At 48.8% G+C, this 16,266-nt stretch overlaps 1 protein-coding gene across 10 annotated transcripts in view; it reads left to right on the top strand.

Annotated features, from left to right (window-relative positions):
• Positions 1-16,266, top strand: part of LOC135909202 (latrophilin Cirl-like) — a 471,476-nt gene that overhangs the window by 337,313 nt on the left and 117,897 nt on the right. For 7 of the 10 annotated variants that reach the window (XM_065441053.2, XM_065441054.2, XM_065441050.2 and 4 more), the window contains 2 exons: positions 7,112-7,307; positions 7,449-7,555. In XM_065441053.2, coding sequence (XP_065297125.1) covers positions 7,112-7,307; positions 7,449-7,555 — 303 coding nt within the window. The remainder of the gene's footprint in view (positions 1-7,111; positions 7,308-7,448; positions 7,556-16,266) is intronic. The other 3 variants (XM_065441055.2, XM_065441057.2, XM_065441051.2) reach the window with 1 other exon arrangement.

Here is a 16,266-nt window from a genome sequence, read left to right as displayed (position 1 = left end):
AGAGAAGGACAAGGGAACCAGGTGAAAAATGGTGGTCTCGATGCCGAAGGTCGTAGCGTCGCTTTTGAGAAGCTTGCGATACTGTGAGGCGATGACGGGCGACATCTCGGGCCTGGGCGGCTAAGTCAATAGCATCGCGAGCGTAAGCAGTGCTGGGTGACTGTACTGCGGAAGGTAGCAACGTGTCAAAAGGCAAGGTGGGGTCGCGGCCGTACAAAAGGAAAAATGGTGAAAATCCGGCAGTGTCGTGACGGGACGAGTTGTATGCGAAAGTGACGTATGGTAAAGCGACGTCCCAGTCGCGGTGATCGTTGGAAACGTACATGGCGAGCATTTCAGTGAGTGTGCGGTTGAGTCGCTCGGTGAGGCCGTTCGTTTGAGGGTGGTACGCGGTAGCAATCCGATGTTCTGTAGAACAGGAGCGGAGCAGATCATCAACGACCTTCGATAGAAAGTAGCGGCCGCGATCCGTCAGCAACTGGCGAGGGGCGCCGTGGTGCAGGATGACGTCTTTTAGTAAGAAGTCGGCGACATCTGTAGCGCAGCTGCTTGGCAGGGCTCGTGCGATGGCATATCTAGTGGCATAATCGGTTGCTACAGCAATCCATTTGTTTCCTTTGATGGAAATTGGAAACGGACCAAGGAGGTCGAGGCCCACACGGAAGAAGGGCTCTGTAGGTATATCAATGGGTTGAAGCAAACCAGCGGGAGGCATAGCAGGCGTCTTCCGGCGCTGACACAGGTCGCAAGAAGCGACATAACGGCGCACAGAGCGATAAATGCCAGGCCAGAAGAAGCGGCGCCGCAGGTGGTCGTAAGTACGAGTGACGCCCAGATGTCCAGCAGTAGGAGCGTCATGAAGTTGCTGGAGCACGGTGAGTCGAAGGTGCTTGGGGACGACTAGGAGGAGCTCCGGGCCGTCAGGACGAACGCTACGACGGTATAAAGTTCCATCGCGCAAGGTGAACATCCGAAGGGACGGGTCAGTGGGCGAGGAGCTTAGGCGTTCCATAAGTGTTCGAAGAACAGGATCCTTGCGCTGCTCGTCGCCAATGTGGAGGAAGCCGGAGAGGGACAGAATACTGATGTCCGAGTCTGCATCGGTATCGTCCGGTTGATCCACGGGATTGCGGGACAGGCAGTCAGCGTCTTTATGCAGGCGTCCTGACTTATATATAATAGAAAATGTATATTCTTGTAGGCGCAATGCCCAACGTGCAAGTCGTCCAGTTGGGTCCTTCAAAGAGGAGAGCCAGCAGAGGGCGTGATGGTCGGTGACAACGCAGAAGCTCCGACCGAAAAGGTACGGTCGAAATTTCGCGACCGCCCATACGAGCGCGAGACATTCTCTCTCAGTAATGGAGTAATTTCGCTCGGGCGTGGAAAGGCGGCGGCTAGCGTAAGCGATGACACGGTCTTGGCCCTGTTGACGCTGAGCGAGGACAGCGCCGATGCCATGACCACTCGCGTCAGTTCGTACTTCAGTGGGCGCAGAAGGGTCAAAGTGGGAGAGAATGGGGGAAGTGGTAAGCCGCTCAATCAGGGTAGAGAAGGCTTTCTCCTGTAGCGGTCCCCAAGAGAAAGAGGCGTCTTTCTTAAGAAGGTCAGTGAGAGGGTGAGCGATGTCCGCAAAATTTTTCACAAATCGCCGGAAATAAGAGCATAAGCCCAGAAAACTACGGACATCGTTCGTTGAACAAGGTACAGGAAAATTTCGCACGGCGTGAACTTTCTGTGGATCAGGTTGGATTCCGGCGGCGTTGACGAGATGACCAAGCATGTTAATTTCACGGCGACCGAAATGACACTTGGAGGAGTTTAGCTGAAGGCCAGCCCTGCGAAACACGGAGAGTATGGTTGTGAGGCGCCGCAGGTGGCTCTCAAAGTTCGGCGAAAACACAATCACATCGTCGAGGTAACACAGGCATGTAGACCACTTCAAGCCGCGCAAGAGAGAGTCCATCATGCGCTCGAATGTAGCTGGCGCATTGCATAATCCAAAGGGCATGACTTTAAATTGGTACAGACCGTCCGGTGTGACAAAGGCGGTTTTCTCGCGGTCCATCTCATCGACGCTAATCTGCCAATAGCCGGAGCGGAGGTCAATTGATGAAAAGTATTGGGATCCGTGAAGGCAGTCAAGAGCGTCATCAATGCGAGGCAAGGGATAAACATCCTTCTTTGTAATCCGGTTGAGGTGACGGTAGTCAACGCAGAAGCGCCACGAGTTGTCTTTTTTCTTTACTAAGACAACCGGTGATGCCCACGGGCTACTGGAGGGTTCAATGATGTCCTTGTCCATCATCCTGTCTACTTCTTTCTGTATGATGGCCCTTTCTGTTGCCGAGACACGATATGGCCGCCTATGAATGGGGCTGGCGTCACCGGTGTTGATGCGATGCGTGACAACAGATGTCTGGCCAAGTGGACGGTCGTCCAAATCAAAGATGTCCCGATAAGATGACAGGAGATGACGAAGAGCTGTTGTTTGCTCGGAAGGAAGGTCGGGGGCGATCATCTTAGAAACATCGTCCGCAGGCGTCGAGTACGAAGGAGTGGATGACAAAGGTCCGTTCGTACTTAGGAAGGATTCAGAGGTCAAAAAAGAAATCTGAAATTCTTCCAAAGGAGTGATATGCGCTATGGCGATACCGTGTGGCAAAACATGTGACGAGAACCCAAAATTGAGGATGGGCACGCGAGCGCAGTTTTCGCGGATCCGAATTAAGGTGCTCGGTAGGGCAATATTACGCGACAAAACCACGTCAGTAAGCGGCGACAGGACGTACTCGCCATCAGGTACGGGAGGACAGGGCGTCAGCAGGACATTTGTAGCAGCCTGTGGAGACAGCTTTGCAAATTCAGCAGCACATAAGCGGTGTGGAGCACAAGTGGTTGCGTCGGCAGGAAGCGGCAGGTCCAACTGTACAACACCTGCGGAGCAGTCAATTTGGGCAGAGTGCTTCGAAAGGAAGTCGAGGCCGAGAATTAGGTCGTGTGGGCAGTGTTCAAGGACGATAAATAGAACAACGGTATAATGGCCCCCAATGGTCACACGTGCTGTGCACATTCCAAGGACAGGTGACGTACTCCCATCGGCGACTCGCACGGTGCACGGTACGGCGGGGGTCAGAACCTTTTTGAGCCTGCTGCGGAGAGCAGCGCTCATAACTGAAAGCTGCGCTCCTGTATCAACGAGAGATCTAACAGGAACGCCATCGACTTCAATGTCCAGCAGGTTTCCACATGTAGGCAGGGTCAATAGAGGATTTGTGGGCCGGGTCGGAGTTGCAGCTTCACCTCCGGGAGCTGCACCGCCTAGTTTCCCGAAGCGAAGCGACCGGTTGCAGAAGGGGACGAAGAGCGGTGAACGAGAGGCGAACGGGACCTACGACCTTGCGGAGACGGGGAGCGGCTGGATCTTGGTGGAGCACTGTCGGCGTTGATGTTCCTAGTCGGCGTATAGGGCGAGAAAGTGCGATTGTCGGGTACTTGGCTGTAGTGACTCGGAGACGACCACCGAGGAGGCGACGACCAGTGGTTGCGGCAATGACGGGCGATGTGTCCAATACCGGAACAATTAAAACAGATGGGTTTATCATCCGCTGTGCGCCATTCAGCTGGGTTGCGACGGAGTGGTGGAAAGCTTTGCGTCCGGGAGCGAGCGGTCGGAGAAATTTGGTAGGTGTTGGTATGGCGGACTGAGCAGAGAGATGGAATGCCCAAACTTGCTATTTCCTCCCGAACGACCGCTTGTATAAGGGAGATAGCGGGTACGCTTTCCCGACAGTCTGAACGAACGGGAGCCGGGGCCATGGCCTCAAGCTCACGGCGAACGATGCGCGTTATTTCTTCCGGTCCTGCGGGCTGAACGAACCGCGGCGGGTCTTCGCAAGAAGATGTCGCGGCGGTATTGGGCAACCGGTCGAAAGTTTGAGTGACGCGGCGGCCCTTCGCTTGTTCGAAGCGCCGGCACTCCTTAATAATTGCATCCACAGTGGCACAATCCTTACACATCAAGAGATTGAAGGCATCGTCTGCAATACCTTTCAATATATGGCCAATCTTGTCTGCCTCGGTCATGTTGTCATCAGCCTTGCGACAGAGGGCCAGCACATCCTGTATGTACACGACATAGGATTCTGTGGACGTCTGAGCGCGGCACGCAAGTTCTTTTTTAGCTGCCAGCTGACGACCGACAGGTCTGCCAAACAGGTCTCGCATTTTTTCTTTGCAAACATCCCAGCTCGTTAGGTCAGCTTCATGTGTGTCATACCATTGCTTCGCAGTTCCCTTCAGATAAAATATTACGTTTGCAAGCATCATTGTAGGATCCCACCTGTTGTTGTCGCACACTCGCTCGTACATCGTAAGCCAGTCCTCGACGTCGACGTTGTCCGTGCCACAAAATGTTCCCGGGTCCCGTGGGTGAGTGAGGATGACCGTGGGCACGGGCTGCCGAGGCGTTGTCGCTTGTGTCGGTTGATTTGCCATTGTGGCAGCAGGTAGATGACGTCCGCTGCGAAGTTCCGTGGTTGTACCCCGCACCTTCCACCAAAATGTTGCGGGAAGAAAGCAGGCCCACGAGTGTAAAATAACTTATATTTACAAATGATGGATATGGCGTTCAGGCAACCGCCAGACTTCGTCTTTCTCTAGTCCAATTCAACGTCTTCCTTCACTTCACCGTAACAATATATAGCAGTACAGATTGACTACATTGTGTTCTAAAGGAACCAAATATTAAACATGGCAAGTTTCTAGAACCTTTATTCCGCCAACGCGGCCCAAATGCGAAAACATACTTTGGTATCCCTGACGTCACACTGACGTACCGGCGCTGGGCTTTGGGCGCGAAATTCAAATACTGATAGTACTTGGACCTTCATTTTCTCATCTAATAACCAAACTATTTTTTTGAAATGACTGTCTGCAAGGTTCTCAAACAATGCTTCATTAGTGTAAACTGGTTTATTCTTTCGCTTTAATGTCCCTTTAGCAACACTATACAAGAAAATGAAAAGTATCATTGACGAAAGTATCGAAATAGAAGGAAATAAAAAAGTATTGTTCATGAGCCCATCAGTAAGTTAGAGTAACCACACTGTCTTGCCGCAAAATTAAGTAATCTATTTGAAAATATGACTAGGGAACAGTTTCTGAGTTGCCACATATCCCAGATTTGCTACATGTAGAAAATTAGCGGGATTGAGGTGTTGTATCTACCATGTGCAATGGATGGATGGATGGAAAACTTCAATTAAGGTCCTGAGATACGCGACTCAAAGCGCTGCGGGCCGCTCCCACGTTCGGACAGTCAGGCCATGCCCGACCGTCGCATCGTGGGCCCTCTGGACTGCGCATAGTTGCGCCCCGGCATTGGGGCTCTTGATAACGGAGAGCCACTTGTCCTCATTGATTTGTTCTGTACCTCGTAACGAGGGGCAACGCCAGCGCATATGGTCTAAGCTAGCGAAGTCATTGCAGTGCCCGCAAGAACTAGTGGCATAGGTGTCGGGATAAAGCTTGTGGAATAAAGCCGGGCTGGGATACGAGCCTGTTTGCAATAATCTGAGGGTCAATGCCTGCGCTCTATTTAACTTCTTGTGAGGAAGGAGAAAGTCTTTCCTGTCGAGATAAAAGTGCTGCGTAATTTGTATGTGGTCGGTTGACCTCGGTTCTCCTCCACTGCGGGCCGGCGGTGGAGTTCTCAATGGTCGCGGAAAGCGAGACCTCACGCCTTGGAGTGGGCCAGCTCGTTGAGGTTTGTGAGGCCTCCCATGATGGATCCCATGTGAGCGGGGAACCACGTGAGAGTGTGGGAGGCGATGCTTTTGCCGTCGAGGATGCGACAGGCTTCCTTACACACGGCGCCAACGCTGAAGGCGCGAATGGCTGCCCTGGAATTGCTGAAGATATTGGCATGTTCATCATCCAGGAGGGCCAAGGCAACGGCCACTTGCTCGGCCGCACGCGATGACGAGCTTCGTACCGAAGCGGCGTTAACAGTTGAACCCCTGTGGTTGATCGACGCTACCGTGAAATTATTGCTGTTGCCATACTGGGCCGCGTCAACGACGCAGCGGCCTCCAGGGAGTTCTGTCGTGCGGCGTAGGAGCGCAACCGCCCTGGCCTTAATTCCTTCTTTTGACGTTGCGCTGGGGATGCATATTGCGCGGGGCGGGGGATATGATGATGTTGCCTTTCTTTCGGAAGGCCCTGGTAGGCATCTTCGACAGTGGCCAGAGGGATGCCAATCTCTGTTAGGAGTCGTCTGCCCGCCCTGGTGACGGAGAGTCTGAATCTGTGCCCTTTCTTGTGCTTCTGCAATTTCTTCCAGTGTATTATGAATACCCAACTGCAGGAGTCGGTCGGTGCGTGTGTAGTTTGGTAGTCCGAGCGCGATCTTGATCCCCCTCCTTATCATGGCATTTAGCTTGTCTCGCTCGGCCCTCTTCCAGACGTGCATGGCCGCTACGTACGTGAAATGGCATAACAACAAAGCGTGGACTAGCCTTATCAGATTCCCTTCGCTCAGGCTTCTCCTTCTGTTAGCTACCCGCTTGATTAGACCGATGACGCTATCCGTCTTCTTTGCTAGTTTGTGAATGGTGATGCTATTTGTGCCCGTCCCTTCGAGTGTCATTACCAAGATTCGAATGGACGCGACTTTGGGAATCGGATCTCCGCACTGGTGTAGAGATTAATGTCGATTTCAGTGGGGGGTTTCCAGTTCTGTGGCTTGCGGCCCTTTCTAGTTGGGCTGTTGAGAAGGAGCTCCGATTTCTTCGGTTCGGAATACCATGTACAAGATAATATTTGAACTGAGCCTTTAGTTGCAACCACTTGATCTTCCCACAGAAATCACCTATATGTTTTTATACCCAACTTGCCCAAATTCAATGTGTTTAAGTACGTTAAAACACCTTTTAACTGAAATAAATTTAATCCAGATACCACTGCAGATTTTTTTGTGCCTCTGGAAAAAACCTGAAACTGCTGCTTGTGTAACTTGTGTGAAATATATTTATTTCTCTATGTACAAGCGATTTGTGTGTCTTCAAATATTTCTTGTACATATAAACATTGCTAGCTCTGGTAATTTGCGCAGCAGACCCTCCACGGTACCGGACAGCGTACGCGTGCGAGGGCTCCCAACTGCGCATCTCGTGTGATGCGGGCCACCTGGTGCAGCTGATCCGCGCCAACTACGGCCGCTTCTCCATCTCCATCTGCAATGAGCATGGCACGCTTGACTGGAGCGTCGACTGCATGTCCCCCCGCTCCTTCCGGGTAATGCAGCAGAGGTATGTTCTTTGACATGGCTTTTGTCTCCTCAAAATGCTGTTCATTAGATGGCAAGGCATTCAGGATCACAATGCGAAATTTACAGCATTGTTATTTGACAACTTTATGTATATCAACCGTTTGGGTCTGCTGTCTTTCAGTTGCGACGTCAAGAAAGGCTGTACGCTACCCGCATCGACAGATGTGTTTGGCGACCCTTGTCCAGGCACCCTCAAGTACCTGGAAGCCCATTACCAGTGCATTCCTGGTGAGATATAGAGCTAAATATTACACAGCACTTGTAGCAGGCCCTATACAGAACATTCTTTCATGATAAATTCCATAAACAAATGTGCATCCACACCAGCTAAAAGAGATATGTGGAGGAAAAGTGAATACTCACTGACAATGGCTGCTAAACATCTGCGTAACGCTTGTTGATGTAATGTTCATAACATTCCTAGCTGCTCATGGCCACCAACCATTATCATCATGTGTCGCATTTCATCATCATCATCATCATCAGCCTGGTTACGCCCACTGCAGGGCAAAGGCCTCTCCCATATTTCTCCAACAACCGCGGTCATGTACTAATTGTGGCCATGCCGTCCCTGCAAACTTCTTAACCTCATCCGCCCACCTAACTTTCTGCCGCCCCCTGCTACGCTTCCCTTCCCTTGGAATCCAGTCCGTAACCCTTAATGACCATCGGTTATCTTCCCTCCTCATTACATGTCCTGCCCATGCCCATTTCTTTTTCTTGATTTCAACTAAGATGTCATTAACTCACGTTTGTTCCCTCACCCAATCTCCTCTTTTCTTAGGCCTTAACGTTACACCTATCATTCTTCTTTTCATAGGTCGTTGCGTCGTCCTCAATTTGAGTAGAACCCTTTTCGTAAGCCTCCAGGTTTCTGCCCCGTAGGTGAGTACTGGTAAGACACAGCTATTATACACTTTTCTCTTGAGGGATAATGGCAACCTGCTGTTCATTATCTGAGAATGCCGGCCAAACGCACGCCAGCCCATTTTTATTCTTCTGATTATTTCCGTCTCATGATCCGAATCCGCAGTGACTACCTGCCCTAAATAGATGTATTCCCTTACGACTTCCAGTGCCTCGCTGCCTATTGTAAATTGCTGTTCTCTTCCGAGACTGTAAAACATTACTTTAGTTTTCTGTAGATTAATTTTTAGACCCACTCTTCTGCTTTGCCTCTCCAGGTCAGTGAGCATGCATTGCAGTTGGTCCCTTGAGTTACTAAGCAGGGAAATATCATCAGCGAATCGCAAGTTACTAAGGTATTCTCCATTAACTTTTATCCCCAATTCTTCCCAATCCAAGTCTCTGAATACCTCCTGTAAACACGCTGTGAATAGCATTGGAGATATCGTATCTCCCTGCCTGACGCCTTTCTTTATTGGGATTTTGTTGCTTGCTTTATGGAGGACTACGGTGGCTGTGGAGCCGCTATAGATATCTTTCAGTATTTTTACATACGACTCGTCTACACCCTGATTCCGTAATGCCTCCATGACTGCTTAGGCTTCGACAGAATCGAACGCTTTTTCGTAATCAATGAAAGCTATATATAGGGGTTGATTATATTCCGCACATTTCTTTATCACCTGATTGATAGTGTGAATATGATCTATTGTTGAGTAGCCTTTACGGAATCCTGCCTGGTCCTTTACTTGAAAGAAGTCTAAGGTGTTCCTGATTCTATTTGCGATTACCTTAGTAAGTACTTTGTAGGCAATGGACAGTAAGCTGATCGGTCTATAATTTTTCAAGTCTTTGGCGTCCCCTTTCTTATGAATTAGGATTATGTTAGCATTTTTCCAAGATTCCGGTACGCTCGACGTTATGAGGCATTGCGTATACAGGGTGGCCAGTTTCTCTAGAACAATTCGCCCACCATCCTTCAACAAATCTGCTGTTACCTGATCCTTCCCAGCTGCCTTCCCCCTTTGCATATCTCCCAAGGCTTTCTTTACTTCTTCCGGCGTTACCTGTGGGATTTCGAATTCCTCTAGACTATTTTCTCTTCCATTGTCGTCGTGGGTGCCACTGGTACTGTATAAATCTCTATAGAACTCCTCAGCCACTTGAACTATCTCATCCATATTAGTTACGATATTGCCGGCTTTTTCTATTAACCCATACATCTGATTCTTGCCAATTCCTAGTTTCTTCTTCACTGCTTTTATGCTTCCTCCGTTCCTGAGAGCATGTTCAATTCTATCCATATTATAGTTCCTTATGTCAGCTGTTTTACGCTTGTTGATTAACTTCTAAGTTCTGCAAGTTCTATTCTAACTGTAGGGTTAGAGGCTTTCATACATTGGCGTTTCTTGATCAGATCTTTCGTCTCCTGCGATAGCTTACTGGTTTCCTGTCTAACGGCGTTACCACCGACTTCTATTGCGCACTCCTTAATGATGCCCATGAGATTGTCGTTCATTGCTTCAACACTAAGGTCCTCTTCCTGAGTTAAAGCCGAATACCTGTTCTGTAGCTTGATCTGAAATTCCTCTGTTTGCCCTCTTACCGCTAACTCATTGATCGGCTTCTTGTGTACCAGTTTCTTCCGTTCCCTCCTCAGGTCTAGGCTAATTCGAGTTCTTACCATCCTATGGTCACTGCAGCCCACCTTGTCGAGCACGTCCACATCTTGTATGATGCCGGGGTTAGCGCAGAGTATTAAGTCTATTTCATTTCTAGTCTCGCCGTTCGGGCTCCTCCACGTCCACTTCCGGCTATCCCGCTTGCAGAAGAAGGTATTCATTATCCGCATATTATTCTGTTCTGCAAACTCTACTAATAATTCTCCTCTGCTATTCCTAGAGCCTATGCCATATTCCCCCACTGACTTGTCTCCAGCCTGCTTCATGCCTACCCTGGCATTGAAGTCGCCCATGAGTAAAGTGTATTTTGTTTTGACTTTACCCATCGCCGATTCCACGTCTTCATAAAAGCTTTCGACTTCCTGGTCATCATGACTGGATGTAGGGGCGTACACCTGTACAATCTTCATTTTGTACCTCTTATTAAGTTTCACAACAAGACCTGCCACCCTCTCGTTAATACTGTAGAATTCCTGTATGTTACCAGCTTTATTCTTATTCATCAGGAATCCGACGCCTAGTTCTCTTCTCTCCGCTAAGCCCCGATAGCACATGACGTGCCCGCTTTTTAGCACTGTAAATGCTGCTTTTGGCCTCTTAACTTCACTGAGCCCTATTATATCCCATTTACTGCCCTCTATACACTCTAAGCCGAAAACGGGGAAAAGGGGACTAACGGCAGCCGTTGGACCTTTGGATCAACGGTTAATCCACCGTGCGTGCCGTGTGCAGAGGCGAAGTGTCGTGCGCAAATTTGTGGGACTAAATGTTCGTCCTTGCAAGGTAACGGTCGACGGTGGGGATCAACGGCACAATTTAGTCCTCTGACTTTAGTCCCTTAGAGAGGGGGGCTCCGTGTCCTCCCTCTCCTCCCTGCCTGGACGGGGTGGCAGCGGGTCATAAAACACTGTCGCTCTGCTGTCATCCCGCCCACACGAAGGTCAACAGGCTTTCGCCATTGGCTAACATTTTGGCGGGAATCGGGCCCTGCTTGCGTGCACTCCGGGTAAGCGCGCGCAAGTCGGGTCCCGGGGAGACCACATCGGGGCGTCTGAAGGTGCGTACGTGTTCCTCTCTGCTGGCGGCGGCCCCCTTTGTCCGACGCCGGCCCCCTTTGTCCCGGCGGGCGCGCGCGCACTCTTCCGTCGTCTCGATGTCCTGAGGCAGCGTCTGCCGATTATGCCCCCGTCTGTTCGTCTGTCATTTCTTTCTCGGCTTTTGTTCTCGATTGCCGCAAGGCGTTCATGCGCCGTCTGGGCCGGCAACCGGATACAAGAGGCCGAGACGAGGCATACGGTCGGCCAACCTATTCGAACGCACTAGGCCGGAGTCACAAACAAGAAAAAAAAAACTGCAACATGTGCTGCGAACGAAGAGTACCGAGCGCCGTTGAGTCCCCTGACCGGACCCATATGGGTGACAACACCCGATAGAAAACAAAATAAATAAATAAAATGACACGTGCAAACGATTTGTCTGCTTCGCATGGAGGGTTTGTCGAGAACAACGAGAGGGAGAGTGCGGCACCGTCGTAGACATCGCAAATTGGCAGTGCGTGTCGTCTGCTAGGAAAGTGTCGTCGGTTAGGAAAACAAGTTGTGGGGCTCGCGTGACGGCCGCGCGCCGCATTTGGTACGAAATTGCTGTTCTGTCAACAGGCTTTGACGCTGGAATGTCGCACTCACGTACGGTCTCCTCCCAAGAGAATGCACCGCAACGCAACACAGCAGCCCGTTTTAAAGAAGACGAAAAGAGCCTGCCGACGACACTCCTGAACGGCTACAAGCATATTGTGGAATGCAAGAAAACTGATGTCGCGTCGTTGACCAAGAAGAATCAGACATGGCAAGAAATAGCAAAACATTAGAATGCCAACCACGGGATTACGCGGCGCGATCACCTGCAACTGAAAAAATGCTGGACCAACCTGAAGCAAAAGCGGAAAGAGGAAGCTGCGGAAGAAAAGGGAAAGCGCCACAAAACTGGTAAGCGCACATGTTCTGCATGACTGACTTATTTGGGCTACTTTTTATTATGTGTAGTCACAGGAGATGAGAAAATACGCTCGCAATCAATCTTTCCGCGACTGCGGGAAGCGCACCAGCATCGGGCGCGGGTGCTTCGCGATGAGCAGAGTCACCTTTCCAACTGCGCGGCACACTGTTGACTGAGGAATGCGGACCGGACCTCCGGTGACTATTTGAAACGTGCCAGCGCCGTAAAACACACGTAGGCACACAGTCGGTCCTCTGTTGTCCCCGCTTACCCGGATAGGTAACATAGCGAGAAGTCGCACGGCGTTCTTCGTGAATCTGTAGCGACCGAGGAATTGTTCGTCGTCGTACAGCTCCATCGAATTCCCTCGGTCACGTAGGGTGGGTCGCGGAATTTTCGGCAAGGGCTGCGCCTCTGAAAATGCTGTATCCATGGCGTAGCAAGCAAACTCGAAAGCAGCTAACCTCCGCGCAACGTCCGTTCGGGAGGCTGCCATGTTGGAATAACACACGAAGTCAGTTTCAAGCTAGCCCGGGAGCAGACTTCAAACTTGAGCGGACTTCGACGCAGCCAAGTCGTTCCCAAGTCGTCCGCAAGATCAAGCACGATTTACGACGCGCGGCGAAGCTGTCTTGAGACTGCCTGAAGTCAAGTTCGAGCCAAGTTAGATCTCTGCATTCGGGGGTTAAGATTATATTTGACTGTGACTGCTCCTGACTTAATTTTATTTTCATGATTTTACTCTGGCTATGACACCTTTCATCTGCTGTATACTTTGGAGTTGTTTTATTTTGTTTGAACTGCTGCATATTTTCAGTCAATTTTTTTATCTTCTGTATTTATATGTCATTACTGTATACCAAGGACTTGGCATTTGTATGCTAGTATTCCTTTTTTGTTTTGTTAATTGTGGCTCAAGATGATGGTGGCAATATGTAATCAAAAATAAACATGGGTTACTTGAGTTCGATCATTGTTTTTGCTTGAAAAGCTATGGCAACCTGGAATCATTGGAAAAGTGATTTCGGACTAACTGGGAAGGACTAAAAGTTGCTCCTGCAGTTACTCCCTGTGGACTAACCTGAACAGACTAACCGTTGGTCCTCTAGCGACTAACTGGGAAGGACTAAAAGTTGCTCCTACAGTTACTCCCTGTGGACTAACCTTAAGAGACTAACTGTTGGTGCCCTAGGGTCTAACTGGGAGGGACTAAAAGTTGCTCCTGCAGTTACTCCTGTAGACTAACTTTAACAGACTAACCGTTGATCCTCTAGGGACTAACTGGGAGGGACTAAAAGTTGCCCTCACTTTTAGTCTGCAGTAGTTGCTCCCCCGGTTAGGCCGCTGCATTTGCTCCCGCAGTTAGTCCAAAATTGGTTCAAAATCTGTGGCAGGTCATTTAGTCCCCCAAGAGACTAACAGCCATACCCGTTTTAGTCCTTTTTGGCTTAGAGTGTAATTCCTCCAATAGCATTGCTAGACTCGCATCACTAGATAACGTTCTAGCGGTAAACGTTGCCAGGTTCATATTCCAACGATCCAGCCAATTCTCACATTGTGTACGACGCTTCGCAGTGCAACAAAGATGTTCCTGTTTCGTTTGACATATCTTTCGGGCATCCGCCTTTTAACGCGAAAGCGTTAAGGAGCTCGTGTCGCAGAAAAGCCGGTGTGGTCGGCGTCGGCGGCGTTGGCCGTGAAAGAAAAATCCCGGAAGGCAATTCATAAATAAAAAACCACTTGCAAGATGGGCTGGGTGGAAATCGAACCAAGGTCTCCGGAGTGTGAGACGGAGACGCTACCACTCAACCATGAGTTCGATAGTTCAAAGTGGGACAAAAGCGTCTCTAGGGGATGCGGTGTTGCCTTGGAAACGTGCCGCAAAAAGTTATACTGCGGTGTATATCGGTAATTTTGAGCATGTAATTACGCGAGTAGCGAAGTACGTTTCTGCTACATTTCTTCTGCGCTCTGCGCACACATATAGCAATGTTGCGGCATACACAGAAGACCCCTCCTCGCAATGTACGGCGCTGCCCCGATACATGGCGCGTCGCGGCCCGGCTGTCCATGCCGATCATGACGGCAGCAAGGGTTAACCGTGTGTAGTTAACCGGTTAACCGTGTTTGAGATTAAATGATTTACCGCTAGGATTTCAAAGCTGGAAAAAACAGACGGCTCTGGTGCCGAACTGCAGCGCATTGCTTGTTCTGTAAATGACATTGAGTATCAGAGCAGAAAGTTGAACCTCGAAGTTCATGGTCTTAAGCACCTTCAAGAAGAATGCCTGCTTACAGAAATAAACGCTGTCGCATCCAAACTCAAGTTAGACATGCTGAACGATCAGTCAGTTTCGGCAATCCACAGGCTGCCAGCTAGAGCGGATAAAATTCCAGGTGTCTTGATACGTTTTGCGAATCAGTCGGTTCGAGATAAGTGGTTAGAGAAAAGAAAATTGTTCCCGGCTCTTCAATCTGGCCTACATGTGATGGAAAACTTGACAATGTATAACAGGACTCTACTTAAGAAGGCTAAGAAATGGGCAAAAGCGAATGACTTCCGCTTTGTCTAGCAGCGTGGTGGCAGGATCTTTATTAGGAAGGAAGAAGGCGATATCGCCCATGTGGTAAAGAATGTAGCTGATCTAAACAGTCTGCAGTGACGAGTCAATCTGCATATCGTCAGTTCACCATGTCAAGTGGAGATTGGGTATGACCTACAGAATTACTCGACTTCATTGGTTCGGAACACTGGCTATCCACTAAATGTTTTCATTTAAACTGCCAGTCCGCTCGAAACAAAAATGAGCTAGATGCGTTTTTTGGTAGTCTAAATTTTAAATTCGATTTCGTTATGTTATTTGAGACATGGTACAACCACAGTTCTCTTGTTTGGCATCTACCTGGCTATCAATGTTTCAACCAATTTAGGACTACCTCTTCTGGTGGCGGTGTTAGCTTACTTGTTTGTGACAACATTAATGTCGGCTACATCGAAGAATTCTCATGTGTCAGAGATAATTACAAAGTTCTGTTCATTCTCAGCGGCAGAAGTGTTTACTCACAGTGTTTTATCGTCCACCTGGAGGCAATATTCTACGTTTCTTTAGTTTTCTCGAAAATTTCTTCGCATATGTCTGTACGTATAAGTATGACGTCATCTGGCGTGGTGACTTTAACATTGATCTCCTAGCTGACACGTGCTTAACTCGGGAATTTGATCTTGCTTCAGTCGCATGGTTGCTCAAGCGTTATCTCCGTCCCAACACGAGTAACCTATGCCGCGTCAACTTGCCTAGATTTGTTTATCACCAATGTTTAAACGGCTATCATAAAAGGCGGCATTCTTTCGTGTAACCTGAGCGACCATGTGCCCATTTTCATCTGTCTCGAACGATGCACCGAAAAGAACGGACAGCGTCTTTTCCCCGGCCAAGTGATTACACCAAACCGCCTCGAAACGTTTGGCAGACAGATTCAGTTACTTGATTGGAGCGATGTATATGCCACACAATGTGCCCAATCAGCATATGAGGAATTTCTGCTTATTTTCAGCACATGTTACCAGGAAAACTTTCCTCTGCGAACTGGACACAAGCGATCATCGCACATTCGCAAACCGTGGATCACGGACAATCTCCTTCGCAAAATAAAGTTTAAAAACGTGCCCTATAACAAGTTTGTTAAGTTGCATAACATAACCGCTCTACACATATTTAAACGCTACCGCAATGAGCTCACAAGCTATCTTCGGAAAGCCAAGACCTCTTATGAATATGAATACTTCATGTCTTGTCAAAATGATAGTCGCAAAACTTGGAAAAAACTAAATGTTATGCTAAATCGAGCGTCGTTGTCGCATGCAAATATTGAGATTTTTAACGATGGCGTTATCATCCTGGATGAAGTGCTTCCTGATTGTTTTAATATTTTTTTGTTAATGCAGCTGGTTTATGTGTTCATAGAAATGCTGTCCGCTATGTTCAGGTCAGGTGTCCCGATAGTATTTTCTTATATCCTACTGAATCTGAGCTAGTCCGTTTATTTTCTGAGTTACGTAATACCACGTCGTGTGACATTGACGGCATACAGATCACACCTGTAAGGCACGTCTTAGACATTATATCGCCTGTTTTAGCATACATTTACAACCTCTGCCTGACATCTGGGGTATTTCCTGCCAAAATGCAGGCAGCTAAAGTACTTGCACTGTTTAAAAAAGGCGATAGATCTGTGATATCTTATTACAGACCCATTTCTATACTTCCAGTATTCTCAAAAGGACTTGAAAAAATAATATTTCGGTGTATTTCAGATTTTCTTGAAAAACAAAACCTGTTCACTCACTGTCAATGT

This window comes from Dermacentor albipictus, chromosome 9 (genome assembly GCF_038994185.2).
Source record: "Dermacentor albipictus isolate Rhodes 1998 colony chromosome 9, USDA_Dalb.pri_finalv2, whole genome shotgun sequence".
Classification (NCBI taxonomy): Eukaryota; Metazoa; Arthropoda; class Arachnida; order Ixodida; family Ixodidae; genus Dermacentor; species Dermacentor albipictus.
This window is presented reverse-complemented; position numbering and strand designations above follow the sequence as displayed.